At 38.1% G+C, this 15,402-nt stretch overlaps 1 protein-coding gene across 1 annotated transcript in view; it reads left to right on the top strand.

Annotated features, from left to right (window-relative positions):
• Positions 1-8,375: 8,375 nt before the first annotated feature.
• LOC130069410 (C-type mannose receptor 2-like) overlaps positions 8,376-15,402 on the top strand; it is a 30,219-nt gene continuing 23,192 nt past the window's right edge. Inside the window, exons 1-2 of the mRNA XM_056233277.1 lie at positions 8,376-8,435; positions 9,577-9,615. Of these exons, the coding sequence (XP_056089252.1) occupies positions 9,579-9,615 (37 nt within the window). The 5' untranslated portion in view covers positions 8,376-8,435; positions 9,577-9,578. The remainder of the gene's footprint in view (positions 8,436-9,576; positions 9,616-15,402) is intronic.

Raw genomic sequence — 15,402 nt, 5'->3', positions numbered from 1 at the left:
TCTTTATTTTACGAAAAACACAACATTTTTTATTATTAGTGTACACAACTAAAGGAAGACATTTAACAGTTTTGAATGATGTATAAAACTTCCCTGTATGACAAAAATCGACTTAGTTATCTGGAGCAGAGTTTCCGCTAGAAAAAAATGGTGCCGGTCAAAGTGACCGGCAGAGATTTCGTTTAAAAGACATTTTGATGATATGCTGGTCAAATGTCGCCTCTTAATTAGTCAAGTTGAGGAAAACTGGAGGCAGGCTATGTAACTTAAAAAATGACATAATCAGGCCGCATAGAATGCAACATGTTATTATTAGCCTAACTTTCAAATACACGGAAAAAAACATGAACGTCCGATTGGCGTCAATCAACACCAATTGTTTTTTACTATGGTTTCACACACATTCACTTTTTGAAACATTGAGGCACGGATGTACCTAATACAAATAAATAAAACATCTCCAGTTAACTAGCAGATCATTCGTTTAGTTCGCTATTAAATAAGAGATCTAGCCCTAAAATCAGTTGTTTTTGAAATCAAGCTGAGCGCTCGTGTCCGCTGCTATCAGTTGCATGGACGACGCGCTGCGCGAATTGCGCAATCTTCACTCGGACGCGCGTTTCAATCTATCGCCGCTGCGGACAGGCGAATAGAGCAGCACAGGCGAATTACAGGCGAAGCACTGCTACTTGGGCGCAGAGATATCACGCAACACCTGAAATAAAGCTTGCCACAAAGAACCAGCGAAAGTAATGATTATGCATGAAACATTTGAATTGTTGATAAATTGATAAAGTTGACGATGCAGACTCGCCATCTTCGCAGTAGTGAACGCGCCTATAGAGATAAATGCACACTTCATATGAGGTGTGCACGTGCCGGCGCCTCCGTGTCCTGATTATATTGTCCACTATATTTGCTTCTTATTTATTAATCCAGGCAAATTTGTTGAGGAAACATTGATTAAAAAGAAGATACAATTTATACAAAACGAAATAAACTTTAAAGAAAGGCTTTCTACAAAACAAAACTTAATAAGTGGTCAAAATCTGACCCATTCCAAATGTTTTCCGATATAGGCCTATTGGTCATCTTATGATCCTATCTTACTCATCTCATGCAGTTCCCTTTTCATATAACCAACATAGATGAAATAAAAAAATAATAACATTATATTATTTATAAATATGAATCGTATGTTTAAGTTTTTTAACTTAGGCTATGATAAGCGTCACACCGCTCCGCTTTGCTCACATGCTCTGGTGTGTAGTCTAATGCATGTGGAGGGGTGGAGGGGTGCGATTTTCGAATAATAATCAACCCAGCGATCTTCGAATATTATTTTTGCTTGAAAATTTCGTTTTGTATAAATTGTATCTTAATTTTAATCAATGTTTCATCAACAAATTTGCCTGGATTAATAAATAAGAAGCAAATATAGTGGAAAATATAATCAGGACGGAGGCGCCGACGCATGCACACTTCTCTCTATAGGCGCGTTCACTACTGCGAAGATGGCGAGTCTGCATCGTCAACTTTATTAATTTATCAACTTTATCAATAATTCAAATGTTTCATGCATAGGCCTAATCATTACTTTCGCCGGTTATTTGTGTCAAGCTTTATTTCAGGTGTTGCGTGATATCTCTGCGCCCAGTGCTTCGCCTGTGCTTCCAAAAATGCATTTGCCCACCTATCTAAATGTAGGGGAGACTGTGAATAACCCCAATTTTTAAAAAAACGGTGGAGTGTTCCTTTAAGGCTAGCCTGCCTGGGCCTGGCCATATCTGAAACGTCTCACTCAATCGTTCGTTGTTTAGGTCTATATTACAGCCGTTTTAGGCGTGCGCTTTATTTGAAATGCAGCATGCGATGTTGTTTAATAACTTTCAAATGGTAGAGGCTGTTCCTTTATAACATAACCAAAGGTCGGTGTATTTTTGCTTTATACATTTTAGGCTTATTCTCAAATTCATATTGTGTTAGGGGGGCGGGATTATTACGCAATTTTAATCGGACGATTTGACCGGAGAGATTTAATTTTGTCAGACATTTAATTTTTTTCCCGGCCAATGTCCGGTAATTACCGGACAACGGAAACCCTGATCTGGAGTCGTAACAGAGGCCATCTAATAATTACATTTTATCATAATTATTAACGAAGAACAAACAGTTGTGAAGTAATAATGCAATCTCATTTCTATTACAGGTGTCACAATTATGCTCTGTCAAGTCTGCACCTGTTTTTGTTAGTCCCTGATTTGTCATCTTCCTCCACCTGTGCCCAGTTAGATCCCTCATTTCATCCTGTGTATTTATACTCCCTGTTCTGTTCAGTCCCTTGTCGGTGTTTAACGTGCTTGTTTCTGTTCTACCTTCTAGTTCTATAAGTAAAGACTGTGTGTTTAACCCTCTCCTTCATTGTGTGCTTTCCACAACCACCACACCGTTACAGAAGAACCAACCTCTCAAAAACGAGAAAGAAGATGGACTCACCAGTGATACGTCTCCTCCCGGAGAACAGGAAGCATCTGAGATACTGGGCCTGGTTACTCCAGAATGGCAGCCTCTCCTTCACAGCCAGCGAGCCTGAGGTACCCACCGAGGAGCAGGATGACATCAAAGCCCCGGAGACAACGCGCGCTGATCAGTCCTTCCCAGAGCCAGGACTGGACCTGGACCTAGACCTGATAGACCATCCCTTTACCTGGTCGTCCTGCCATCACCAGCCATTCTGCACATCCTCGTCCTCTTCCAGAACCCCCCCATACTTCCCTCTGTCTTCATTTTGTTACGGCGGGAGGTTGTGCGGGAGGTTGTGCCTTGCACGCTGTTTCGCATGTTGGCTGTTTGGATTATTCTAATAAACCTTGTGTGCTATATTCCTCATATTCATCTTTATTGAACTTGAGCGTTACACTCTACTAATGTCTCTACTGCTAAAAAAACGTACAACCACAACAAAATTAACAAATCTTCTGACTCTCGCACACTTTTCAAAACCTTCTCTCTTCTTTGTCCCCCCCTCCCTCACATAACCGCTGATGACTTTGCCACATTATTTATAAATAAAGCAACACCCATCAGTGGCAAATTCTCACACCACAAATCGACCCGCACATCTTAACAGCAAACACACACATTCTCTCCTCCTCCTCTCCGCTCTCGGAGTCAGAAGTCTCCAAACTCATCCGTTCCAATCACCCTACTGCCTGTCCGCTTGATCCGATCCCCACTCATCTCCTTCAGGGCATTTCTTCTTCAGTTGTTCCCACACTCACTCATATCATCAACACCTCTCTTTACACTGGTATCTTTCCCACAGCATTTCAAAGGCTCTGATAACCCCACTGCTTAAGAAACCCACTCTAAATCCAGCACTTCTGGAAAACCACGGACCGGTATCCCTTCTTACATTCATTGCTAAGACACTTTAGCGACTCGTTTTCGACCAATTATCTACAACAACCAGTCTGGTTTCAAAAGCGTCACTCAACTGAGACGGCCCTGCTCTCAGATATTAAAGTTCTGAGACTGGCAAAAGCAGATTCCAAATCCTTAATACTTTGACACAATTAACCACCAGATCCTCCTGTCAATCCTCATGACATCTCAGGAACCGTACTCCAATGGTTCAAGTCTTACCTCTCAGTAGGTCCTTCAGGGTGTCGAGGAGACCAACATTTTTTTGCAGTGTAGCTACTGGAGTGCCTCAGGGCTCAGTGCTGCGACCGCTTCTCTTCTCCATCTACATGTCATCATTAGGATCTGTCATTGGAACTCCACCGAACACATTGCTAGAGCTGTCCGGTCCTGCAGATTTGTCTTATTCAACATTAGAAGGATCAGGCCCTTCCTATCGGAGCTACACAACTCCTTGTCCAAGCTTTTGTTCTATCCAGACTGGACTGTTGTAATGCTCTATCCTTCCAGCATCACTGTCAAATCTCTGCAACTGATCCAGATGCTGCAGCAAGAGTGTCTCTATTGAGCCGAAGAGACACACGTCACTCCTCTCCTCATAAACTTGCACTGGTTTCCAACAGCCGCTCGCATCAAATTTGCTCTGCACTATACCTAAACTCACTACTCCAGACCGATGTGTCTCCAGAAGCTTGTGTTCTGCAGGTGAACAGCGTATTGTGGTGCATCATCCCAAAGTGACACAGAATCACTTTCACAGACCTTCACCTGGACTGTTCCCTGCTGGAGGAATGTCCACGGGTACTGGGCTGGACTAACTGGGACTGGTCACGGCACTTGCATAATGTTGTCCTATGGTTGGTTTGATTGCTGCTAATGCTATTGCTCTCCTCATGTGTAAGTCGCTTTGAATAGAAGCGACTAAATTATTAAATGTAAAAATGTAATGTAAATATCAAGTCTTTTTAATGAAAAAGATTTTGCTTAAACCATGGGTGTTGGAACCATTGTATATGGGTGGGACAATATCTACCCACTTTTTAAGACCAATGATATTGGACCCACTCACCTTTACTGTCTCTAATTCAGCACATACGTCTGCTCACTTTTCAGTCACTTGCAGTGATCTAATTACTATCCCCATCTTAATAACGCCGTTACCGCCAAAAAATGCGTTACTGTATTTGATAGGGCTGTGTAACGATACACCAAACCCACGATTCGGTTCGTATCAAGATTTTTGACGCACAATTCGATACAAACCTCGATTCTTTTGGGGGTGTGGTGAAAAGCGCGAGTCTCAGGTTCCTATGGGACATCATACGAAGTTTAAAACATTTAAATAGACACATCATGTAGTAATTAATGTATATGAATCTTAGTTGATTATAGGCTATTAGAACTGGTTGCTGAGACGGAGAATTAACGCGCTGTTTGATTTGTGATCGCGCTGTGCTTATTCAATTCATTCGAATAGCCTGTATATTGAACAAAGCTTAAATCGTTTAAATATACATACAATAACATACAATATCCTATTTGAGTTGATATTACTCTTGCCAAGCTGTGGTTTCTGAGAGATGCACGCATCCTGCGCTCGTTTCATTTTTACTCTCACTCATTCACTTCACTCATTATTGCATAGATATTTTAGATAAGGTAATTGGCTTCAGGAACACCCCTAATCTACTCCAAAAAAAAAAAAAAAAAAAAATCTGGAGGATGACCCACCCACATTTTTTTTGCTTCCGACGCCCATGGCTTAAACCAGTGGTTCTCAACCTTTTTTGGGCCAGCGCCCCCTATCCAATATCCAGGTCCCCGACCGCCCCCCACCCCCAAACTAATGAGCGAGCAGGAACGAGTAACACATGAAATAAGTACAAAATTGTCATTTATTAATACAATCGCACTATCCTCCACAGTGATTAATCCAAAAAACAAGCTATAAACTGCATTGAATAGCAATAGCAGTGTTTCTCACAGGATTTTTGGTCAATCTGTGGTGGGTGAACCTCGGGCCTTCTAGGGGGGTTCAGGGGCAAGCCCCCCGTAAGAAAAATGTGTGCATTTTAATGTTAAATGCATCAATATGGTGTACTTTGAGAGTTCAAAATTAAAAGCTCCAACCCATATTCAGTGTGCAAAATAAACAAAGAAAAATTCAAACCTCTTTTAGTTGTGTTCGTCTACATTACACTACTACATAATAATAGTTATATTATATTAATCCCATGACATAGCCATATATTATAAAACAAATGCACTGAAAAATAAAGGACAGTCAATTAAAGCGGTAATGTTTGCACGTAGGTTTTATTACGCATTTAGGAGAGTATTGCAAGAAGCTGCTTACATTAACCTTACTTTCGAAAAATAAATAAATACAATCATGATTTTTCATGAAAAAAATATGTTAGAATTGTAGGCCTAAAATACCTTGGTATCAGGTATAATTAATACAATTACAATTAATTTGGTTTGTCATGATTAATTTGTTTTCATAATCAGTAAAAAGAAAAATCTTCTAACAAGAATAAACACATATGAACAATTCAATTATTATTGTATTATTAATTGTTTTTATATCTTGAAACTAACGTTACCCAAGCAGCGTTTCGCTCTCAGATGTTATGGCAAATGAATAGCCTACATTACCAAAATGTGATTGCAGAATATATTTAAATATTAATATAATATAAAAATTATCCATCAAATTGTCATTTTCAAATTGAGTTAACAATAATGCCTGACCAGTAAATTACTTGGTGAACAAAGAAAACATTTTGGCATTAGGCATTGGAATTAGTTAATGCCTAAAAAATTTAAACTTTTACCTTATACATAGAATTTAGTTTAATTTTGAAATTCGTAGCCGGAGTAAATGGGAACATGATTTATTGAAAATATTTGAAAAAATAGAAGTGTTTCTTAAGTCAATACTTTTTAATGGCTTGTCAACTTTCCATTCCTGAGAAGCCCATGCGTGATTCTAGCCAGCGCTGGATTGTTGTCAGCGCGAAACACACGAATGCAGATTCTTGTCAGTGCTGGATTCTAGTCAGAGCGCTGGTCTATAACTGGAAAAATAATAGAGTCGTTGCAAAAGTAACGATACATAGCTTAGGCTACATGTACATTAAACTGGAACACTCATTTAAACAGCATTCACACCACAACATGACTGCACATTATATTTTTGACATTATTGATACTGCTTTCAATCGTAATGCAATAGAAATGAACACAAAAAACCTGCTAGTATACTGACGGTGGACTTGCGGTCAGGAGTAGGCTAGAACGGCCGCGGACGAATGATTTTCTTTTTTTTATTTGAGCGCTGCCGACGTTTTCTTTCACGCGCACCATAGACGCGCACGCACACACAATATGACATCACAATCTACGCATATGTTTTACAACATAATTTACCATATATGGTCCTAACACTTTTTAAATAGCCCAAAGTGTTTATTACAAATAAATTACTAAATGCTTAAAATGAATCACAGTAAATGAACACAAATTTGCGTTATTTAAACTCGTGAAGTGAACGCCCCCCATTAACACCTGAACGCCCCCCTTTCAAGACTCTTGCGTCTAACGCCCCCCGTTGTTCTCTAAACGCCCCCTGGGGGGCGGTACCGCCCCCGTTGAGAACCACTAGCTTAAACCATGAACAAATATCTGCCAATGCGGCCAGAAAACTAATATCGTTTTCCCTTCAATTTTTATGACCCCATTGGCAGATATTTGTTCTTGTTTTAAGCATAAACTCACTTCATTTTGATCAAAAAGACTTAACATCTTAAATCATTTTGCATCTCAAGTAAATGCATATTTACTGTACTTTTTTGACATCATCTTAATGGAAAGATTTTTCATGTAAATCACTGTAATATAATCTGACTGTAAATGATGTGCTGCTGTCTCATATTTGCATGTTTGACAAGCTGCACAAAGACACACTTCACTACAACTGAAATGTATTGTGACATCATAGCAACAGTGATGCAAATAAAGCAGTTGTTTATTATACCCTTCGGTCTCCAGTCTCCAATATTCTCCATCTTCAACCCAAAGACTCTAGTTTGTGTCAGTTTACACTATTACGACACTAATCCTTCCTAACTTTACTGACCCTCTTCAAGCCACTGTCTCTCACTCATTCAAAAGGACTGTTGTTTAACCTGCCATGTTCACCCGCTTGCGTTACTCTACAGTTTAAGACTCAACGCCACCATTTCATGCTCACCACTTCCCTGCACATTTACTGTACCTGTTCCCCTCAGTGCTGCCGTTCCATCAACATCAGTGCTGTTCAATAAACTGTTTTGGGTTCAATTCAATCATCCTATCTGAGTCTCCGTAACAGATATCACATTTCTGCTTTATAGTTAAATTGAACTCCATTTATCATTTGTTAGTAATAAAGAGACACTCACAATAACATGGTTTTGCATATTACCTGAAAACCGCCCCTGGTTTCCTGAGTAGATCGTGTTTTTTTCCGCATCACTAATTTAATCTAAACCGCATGTGAACTTTCATCCCCGAGGGACAATGGGACACTCAAGACTATTATCTGCATCAAACAAGTAAAGAACATATACAAATGAAAAGTTAATGTGTAAATGAAAAATTCAAATGTGACACTGATGATGAAAACAGTGACACCGTTTTCTTTTAGAGCTGAAATTAACTAATTTCCCTGTTATCACTGTCACGCAACTTTGACACAATCTGTATTTAATAAACGTTTTATAAATAAAGATGACTTGAATAAAAATATACTTGTGCTCTTTTTCCCAATAGACTGAAAGAATATTTTATGAAAATCCAAAATCTCAAAATTAACCAGTGCATAGTAGATACCACTCTCTCACTCACTCTCTCTCTCTCTGGCTCTCTCTCTCTCTCTCTCTTTACATTAAATAGACAAGACAACACACTTACTGGTCAGTAAATCTCCAGATACACACACAATCGCACAGATATCACCACATCGACAGGTAAGAGAGTTTAAGACAGTTTTAACTTTACACTTATTATATAGGATTGATTAAGCTGTGTTTTGTACTAAATTATACATTATTAAATTATAAATTAGTTGTATTATTTACTCAAAACTAAAGGTTCTTTATTGACATTGATGGTTCCATGAAGAACCTTTAACATCCATATAATCTTTTACATTGCACAAAAGGTTCTTTATAGTGGAAAAAAGTTCTTTAGATTTTTAAACGTTTTACACACTAAGAAAACATGATTCTTTTAAGAACTGATAAATGAAAGGCAGAGGAACCAAAAACAAGAAAGGATCTTCTGTAGGATCACTGCAAAATTTTATTTATTTATTTTAAATTGGGTAACGCTTCCTTTTACAGTACAGTACTTGCGTGTACTTATGCCGCGTTCCAGGCAACATGTAACCCGTGTTTTTCCAACCTTATACCCGTGAAAGTGCACTGGAACTGCAGTCAAACTCGTGACTTCCCACCCGTGAACTCGTACTAGATCGATGTACTCCTAGTTACGAGCTCTGACGTCACATAGCCTGCGAAACCATACAAAACAACTATGGTTTGTTTACATCTAGCTACCACAATTCCTTGCGCTCAGGTAGTTTGGCGTGACTGGCCTGGAACGCTACAAAGTCGTGAGTCGTGGTTTGAAGTCGTGATTTACGTCCTCAAAAACCTGCCTGGAACGCAGCATTACAGAAAGTACTGGCTAATATAAGGTAAGTACATGGGTTAGGGGTAGGTTCAGGGTTAGTACCTAGTTATTACCCAGTAATTGTAATTACTATAATAAGTACATATTAAATTGCGTTAAATAAAAATTGCGTTTACAGTAATACACTATAGAACAGCACTGTAATTCCAGATCTCAATTTTTTATGAGACAGAGTTTTATCCTGAAGGGTTTAAAGCGGAAACGTGCAGCATAAAACTGTATTTTAACACTGCACTGACACGCTTCAGCTTTAGGAGCTTTGTGTGTGTATTTATAATTGATGCGGAAGCTAATAAGCAATGATAAAGTAGGAATGACATGCTCTGAAGTTCTGGATTCTGTACGAACTTCAGCTGCAGTATTTCAAAGCAAATGAAGCTTGTTTGTTGAGACTGTGTTCTGTCTTTCCCTCAGGAATGGAGAGAATCACACTGACGTCTCTTCTGCTCACAGGTGAGTGAGTGTTTAATGCAGTGCTTCAGTTCTAGTGCTCGTAGTGTTAGTGCTGTGCTGAAAGTGTTCAAGCTGAGTGTGAAAGTTTGTGCTTCAGACACCAATGATTCCTCAAATCATGTGTAATTGAGGAGATCAGGCGCACAACTTTACTTAAAGGTTTTTTATTCTTTAATTATTAGGCAATTATTAGCTATTAGGCAAACTTTACATTCAGTTTGCCTAATAGCTGTTCAAGAAGGAAAGATGCTCCCCAAATTAATAAACACTATGTTCTTTTTTATATTCCCATGAAAAGAAAAATAATTGTCAACACCCAAAAAGTAAATACAAGAAAAAGAAAAGCAACTACAATAAACAAAACAATGTAACGGATGGGTTCTTTACAGGAATTGGTCATTAGGTTGCACAATTCAATAAAGTAAAAATTGATGTGTGTAAGTCTTATCTGATGATATCCAAGAAAGCGTTTAAAAATTTCGGTCTCTTTCTTGAATTGAGTCCGGATTAAGTCAGATCTCTTGAAACGGATTTTGAGCCATCTACAATCTGCTTCGGGCTGAAGCGTGCTTACCTGTTGGACTTTGCTCTACCCCGGGTCGTCATCCACCTCGCTTTCGCTTTCGCTTTGGGAAGCGTTTGCGGTAAACTACGGCAAATCGGACTGTTGGCTGTTGCGCTATAAGCGTGCTTACTTGTTGCATGGTTACGGCTTGACATCTTATCGTCACGTTGTTGCTTTGGAAAGCATTGGCGTTGAACAACAGCGCGGAAAGGAACGGCAGCTACTTGAAGAACCCCCGATTTCATAAATCATCTTGGCGGTGGGGATTATAGCAGTCAAGGTCGGTGATGTTTCTTGCCTAATTTAAACTCTCCAACAGCTGATTGCCCGTAAATAAGACTCATATCCTCCACAATATCGCTCTGCCCTTTGCCCTTTTGTCGGGGTTGTGGAGCTGCTCGAGCGAGCTTAATTTTTGCCTCGGATTTAGTCTGAACGTTTCTGATTTCAAACGCTGATAATATGAAGATGTTGCTTTTCTGTATGGTAATCTTCATGCTTGGACTATGGGACACACAAACAAAAACGGAAGAAAAAGCGATGTATCTGTCGCGTTTCCATATGTTTCTTCCCTCCAAATGTACGGACACTACTTTTATATTCCGGGCTGTTATTAATTCCACGCAAATGGACACAAGGACAAAGAACTTACTTTTCTTTGCTTTTATCCCTAAGATTTCTGTATCGGACTCTCGAAATGATCAATGTAGTATTACATCTAAAAATGTAAGGCAGCGATATTTGATAATGTTGCTGCTTTTGCTGGCCGGTATAAATCCAAATCCTGGTCCAGCGGGATTAGTTTCAACTCCTCTAGATTTTTCAAATAGATCAGGCCTTAAAATGGTACATCTAAATGTTCGTAGTCTGTTGCCAAAACTAGATCAATTACATATATGGGCTAAGACGACTAAAGCAGATGTTTTGGTTATCTCTGAGACGTGGCTTAAAAAATCTATTTCAAACCATGACATTGCATTAGAAGGGTATAATGTGTTTCGAGTTGATCGTAAAAGTAAAGGGGGTGGAGTTGCAATGTACATTAAATCGAACTATCATGCAACTGTTCTTAAATCAGTCTCTTTCCCTAAACAGTTTGAATTACTGGCCATCGACCTGGAATATGGAAAGGATTGTCATTTATGTATAGTAGGTTGTTATAGACCACCAGCAGCCATCAGTGATGCTCTCACCTCACTGTCAGCTGTCCTAAACGACATACTTTCTAAAGATCTTGTATTATTGGGTGATTTGAATTGGAATTGGCTGACTTCAAATTCAGATCAGTTCAAAGCATATTGTGATTCTGTGAACCTCACTCAACTCATTGAATCAACAACACGGCCGAATTATAAGAACCCAAGTAAGTCCACTTTAATAGATCTTATACTAACAAATAAACCCCATAAATACACCTATACAGGGGTCTTTCCTGATGATGTCAGTGATCATTGCACTATAGCGGTTATAAGAAATTGTAAAATTCCCAAAGTCAAATCTAGAATTATTACTAAAAGAAACTTTAAATTGTTTGATATTCAGGGGTTTTTACATGAATTGTTTACATCTGACTGGGACAGATTGTTTTTAATACCTGATGTGTCCATTGCATGGCAGTATTTTCACACCTTGTTCTTGAAGATTGTGAATAGGCACGCACCAGTTAGGACTTTCAGAGTAAAAGGCCGCGATAACCCATGGTTTTCAAATGAATTATCTGAACTCCTGCATGAAAGAAATTTGGCTTGGGCCACTGCGAGGAAGTCAGATACAGAAAGAGACTGGGTAGCGTTTAGAGTATTGAGAAATAAATGCACAGCTCTTATACGCAGATCTAAATCTGAATATTATTTAAAAGAAACTTCACAAAATTTGAATAATCCTACAAAATTTTGGAAAACCATCAAATCACTGTCTCCCTCCACATTATCTAATGATTTTCCTGACCAAATTTTAGCAGACGATATTCTCATTAATGATAATATGGTTACGGTAAATATTTTTAATAAACACTTTATTTCTTCAAGTTCTATTTTTAAAGAAACTCCGGTGAGTGTTACACCAAATCCATCTCTTCTGAGAGAAGATAGTCCGATTTTTAATTTTTCTCCAATCTCAAGAAGTGAGGTCTTAAAAGGTTTAAAAAATCTAGACACTAAGAAGTCTGCAGGGCCTGATGAAATTGAGCCACATTTTTTGAAATTGGCTGCCGAGATCATTGCTGGCCCATTAGCCTATATTTTTAATTTATCATTGGAGCAGAATATTGTTCCTGATGTTTGGAAATCTGCTTTGGTTGTACCCCTGCTGAAAGGCGGTGATCCAACCATTCTAAATAATTACAGACCGATTTCGAAGCTATCAGCTGTGGCTAAAATTTTAGAATCTATTGTCACTGAACAGCTAAAGGAATTTTTAACTAACAATAGTATTTTATCTAGGTTTCAGTCCGGTTTTAGAAAAAATCATAGTACAGTAACTGCTACTATGAAAGTCTTAAATGACATTACCTGCGCCCTAGATACTGGAAGATCATGTGCTGCAATGTTTATTGATTTGACTATAGCTTTTGATACGGTCAATCATGGTATCCTTTTGTCGCGTTTACATTGTATCGGTCTCTCTGAAACCGCATTAGGCTGGGTCAGGAATTATTTAAAGAATAGGTGTCAAAGAGTGCAAATTAAGGGGTCTCTTTCTGATAAGCTCACCATTGAATCTGGTGTGCCACAGGGGTCCATTTTGGGTCCCCTGTTGTTTACATTATATATTAACAACCTTGGTGATAATCTATCAGATACAAGTATCCATTTATATGCCGATGATACCATTTTATATTGTTTTGCATCTTCTATTGAAAATTGCATTTTAAAGTTGCAGGAAGCATTTGAATTAGTTCAGCGTAACCTATCTTCTTTAAAATTAGTCCTAAATGATAAGAAAACAAAATACATGGTCTTTTCTAGGAAACATAAGACTGATTCTTCTCCACCACCTATTTACACTTTGCAGGGTAACTCTATAGAATTGGTCTCCTCTTATAAATACCTAGGGTTTGTGTTGGAAGAGGACTTATCATTTAAGTTACATGTTAAACAACTGTTGTCTAAATTAAGGTTACAGCTGGGCTTTTATTTTCGGAACAGTGCATGTTTCTCACAGTCAGCCAAGAGAAAGTTGGTGGAATCTACCTTTTTACCTATCTTAGATTATGGAGATGTTTTTTACAGAAATACCACTAAAGCTCTCTTACAATCAGTAGATTCTGTTTATCACTCTGCTCTAAGATTTATAACTTGCACAAAATATCACACTCACCACTGTGCACTGTATGAAATGGTAGGTTGGCCTTCACTTCACATAAGAAGGTACAAACACTGGCTCATACTTGTATACAAGGCATTAGTCGGCCAGCTTCCTCAATATATCAATAGCTTATTAATTTTTAATAGTCAAGGGTATAATCTACGTTCAAGTAGATATATTCTGTTAAATGTTCCTTTAATGAAGACAGAGTTTGGAAAAACTGCTTTTATTTATAGTGCATCAGCTGCTTGGAATGAGATCCAAAGTTCATTGAAACTTGATGAACTTATTTCAGTACATGTGTTCAAGTTACATTTAAACAAATTATTCAAATCTGTCTGCACTTGCTCTTAACGTTTAATTTTGTTTTATTTTTATATATGTGTGTGTTGTGAATTCTGTTTTATGTAGTTATGTATATTGTGTGCTGCTATTTTGGCCAGGGCTCACTTGTAAATGAGATATTTATCTCAATGTGTTTATTTCCCTGGTTAAATAAAGGTTTAATAAAAAATAAAAAATGATATAGTTCATCAAACAATGTCCAAAGATGAAGCAGTCCCTAAGTAGATGAATAATCCAACCATTTGAGATATATTCACTCCAAACGATAACAGTTCTCATGCATCAGACTCTTCCAAATCAGGAACAGTCATAAGTAAGCCAAAAGTCCCAAGCTTACATCCCTCTGGGCTTTAAATCCATATTTAGTTTGCAACATGCAGTGTTAAAGTCACCGATAAAGAGTCCTTCTAAAATACATACAAATAAACTCAAACTTCTTAGCAACAAACATCATCATCAAGGCATCCTTTTAAATAACAGGAAAGAAAACAAATCCTTACTTTAAGTTGAGCTTGAAATGAAACATTTCCCAACCAGGACATGCACAAATGCAGGTAAGCCATGCTTTCTGCTGCTGTTCTGCAACTCCCTCTACAAACCCACCTTTACTTAACCCTTGTGCCTCCTTAGAGACAATTTTGGCCTTTTCAGTTTTGTTTTTTTGATCACTTTGGCTGTGTTAATGCTAACTGCATAACATTTGGCACAAGTGTGTATTTTTATTGTAATTTTACTATTTCACCGCTATTTCCCTAAAAAAATCTTTTTTGCACTTGGTACACAAAATAATCCCTCTCAGCGGCTTTTGGACAAAAATGGCCCCATTGAAACCCATTAAAACTTATTTTTTTTAAACCCCAGGGCCATTTAACTATAAAATGATGCAATCTTTGTTCTGTTGGCAAGGCTTCAAAATTTTCATTTGAACTTTTTTTATTAGATGGTGCCATTTTTTTTCAGGTTTGGTCTATAAAGCAAATTCTTGCTTTATTCCTGTTTTCTGCTTCGGCGTATTATATAGAGCCAATTGGATAAATTATGCAACGATATTTGTGTGGGTGTTTTGGTATGGATGTCAGAGTGTGGTTGGTATGTGTGTTACCAACCACAAAAAAATATGTGTGTGCATGTGTTTGTAATATTGAGAGAGGAAAAACTCAACTGCAAATCTAAAATCCAATCACTAGCCAAGTTTCCATCCACTTGTCAATCGAATTATCTGAAGTTCGGTAAGAAAAACTCATGCGAATAAAGCTGGTGAAAGTGTGTTTCCATCCAATGGCTTTAAAGCAAATAAAAACCTGTACGTAATGACGTCACATGCTGTTTTGTGATCAAATTGGTATATCGAATTGATTTGAGACATTTTAAGGTGTTTCCATTCATTTTCGCACTGAATCGCACAACCTTCAAGCAAACAGTTGCGAAAAAAGTTTTGCTAAACAAAATGGATCGCGCCATCTACCAACAAATGATCAATATTGCACAAGTTGTAGGCTAATAGTGCTTATGTGCCAGCTGATAGCGACATATGTGAGGGATAATGTTGTTAGCCTGAAGGGGTTGTATTC

This window comes from Rhinichthys klamathensis, unplaced genomic scaffold, assembly GCF_029890125.1.
Source record: "Rhinichthys klamathensis goyatoka isolate OS25496 unplaced genomic scaffold, OSU_Roscu_1.1 h1tg000366l_1, whole genome shotgun sequence".
Taxonomy (NCBI): Eukaryota; Metazoa; Chordata; class Actinopteri; order Cypriniformes; family Leuciscidae; genus Rhinichthys; species Rhinichthys klamathensis.
Note: the sequence above shows the minus strand (reverse complement) of the source record. Positions and strands in the feature narration are given on the sequence as shown.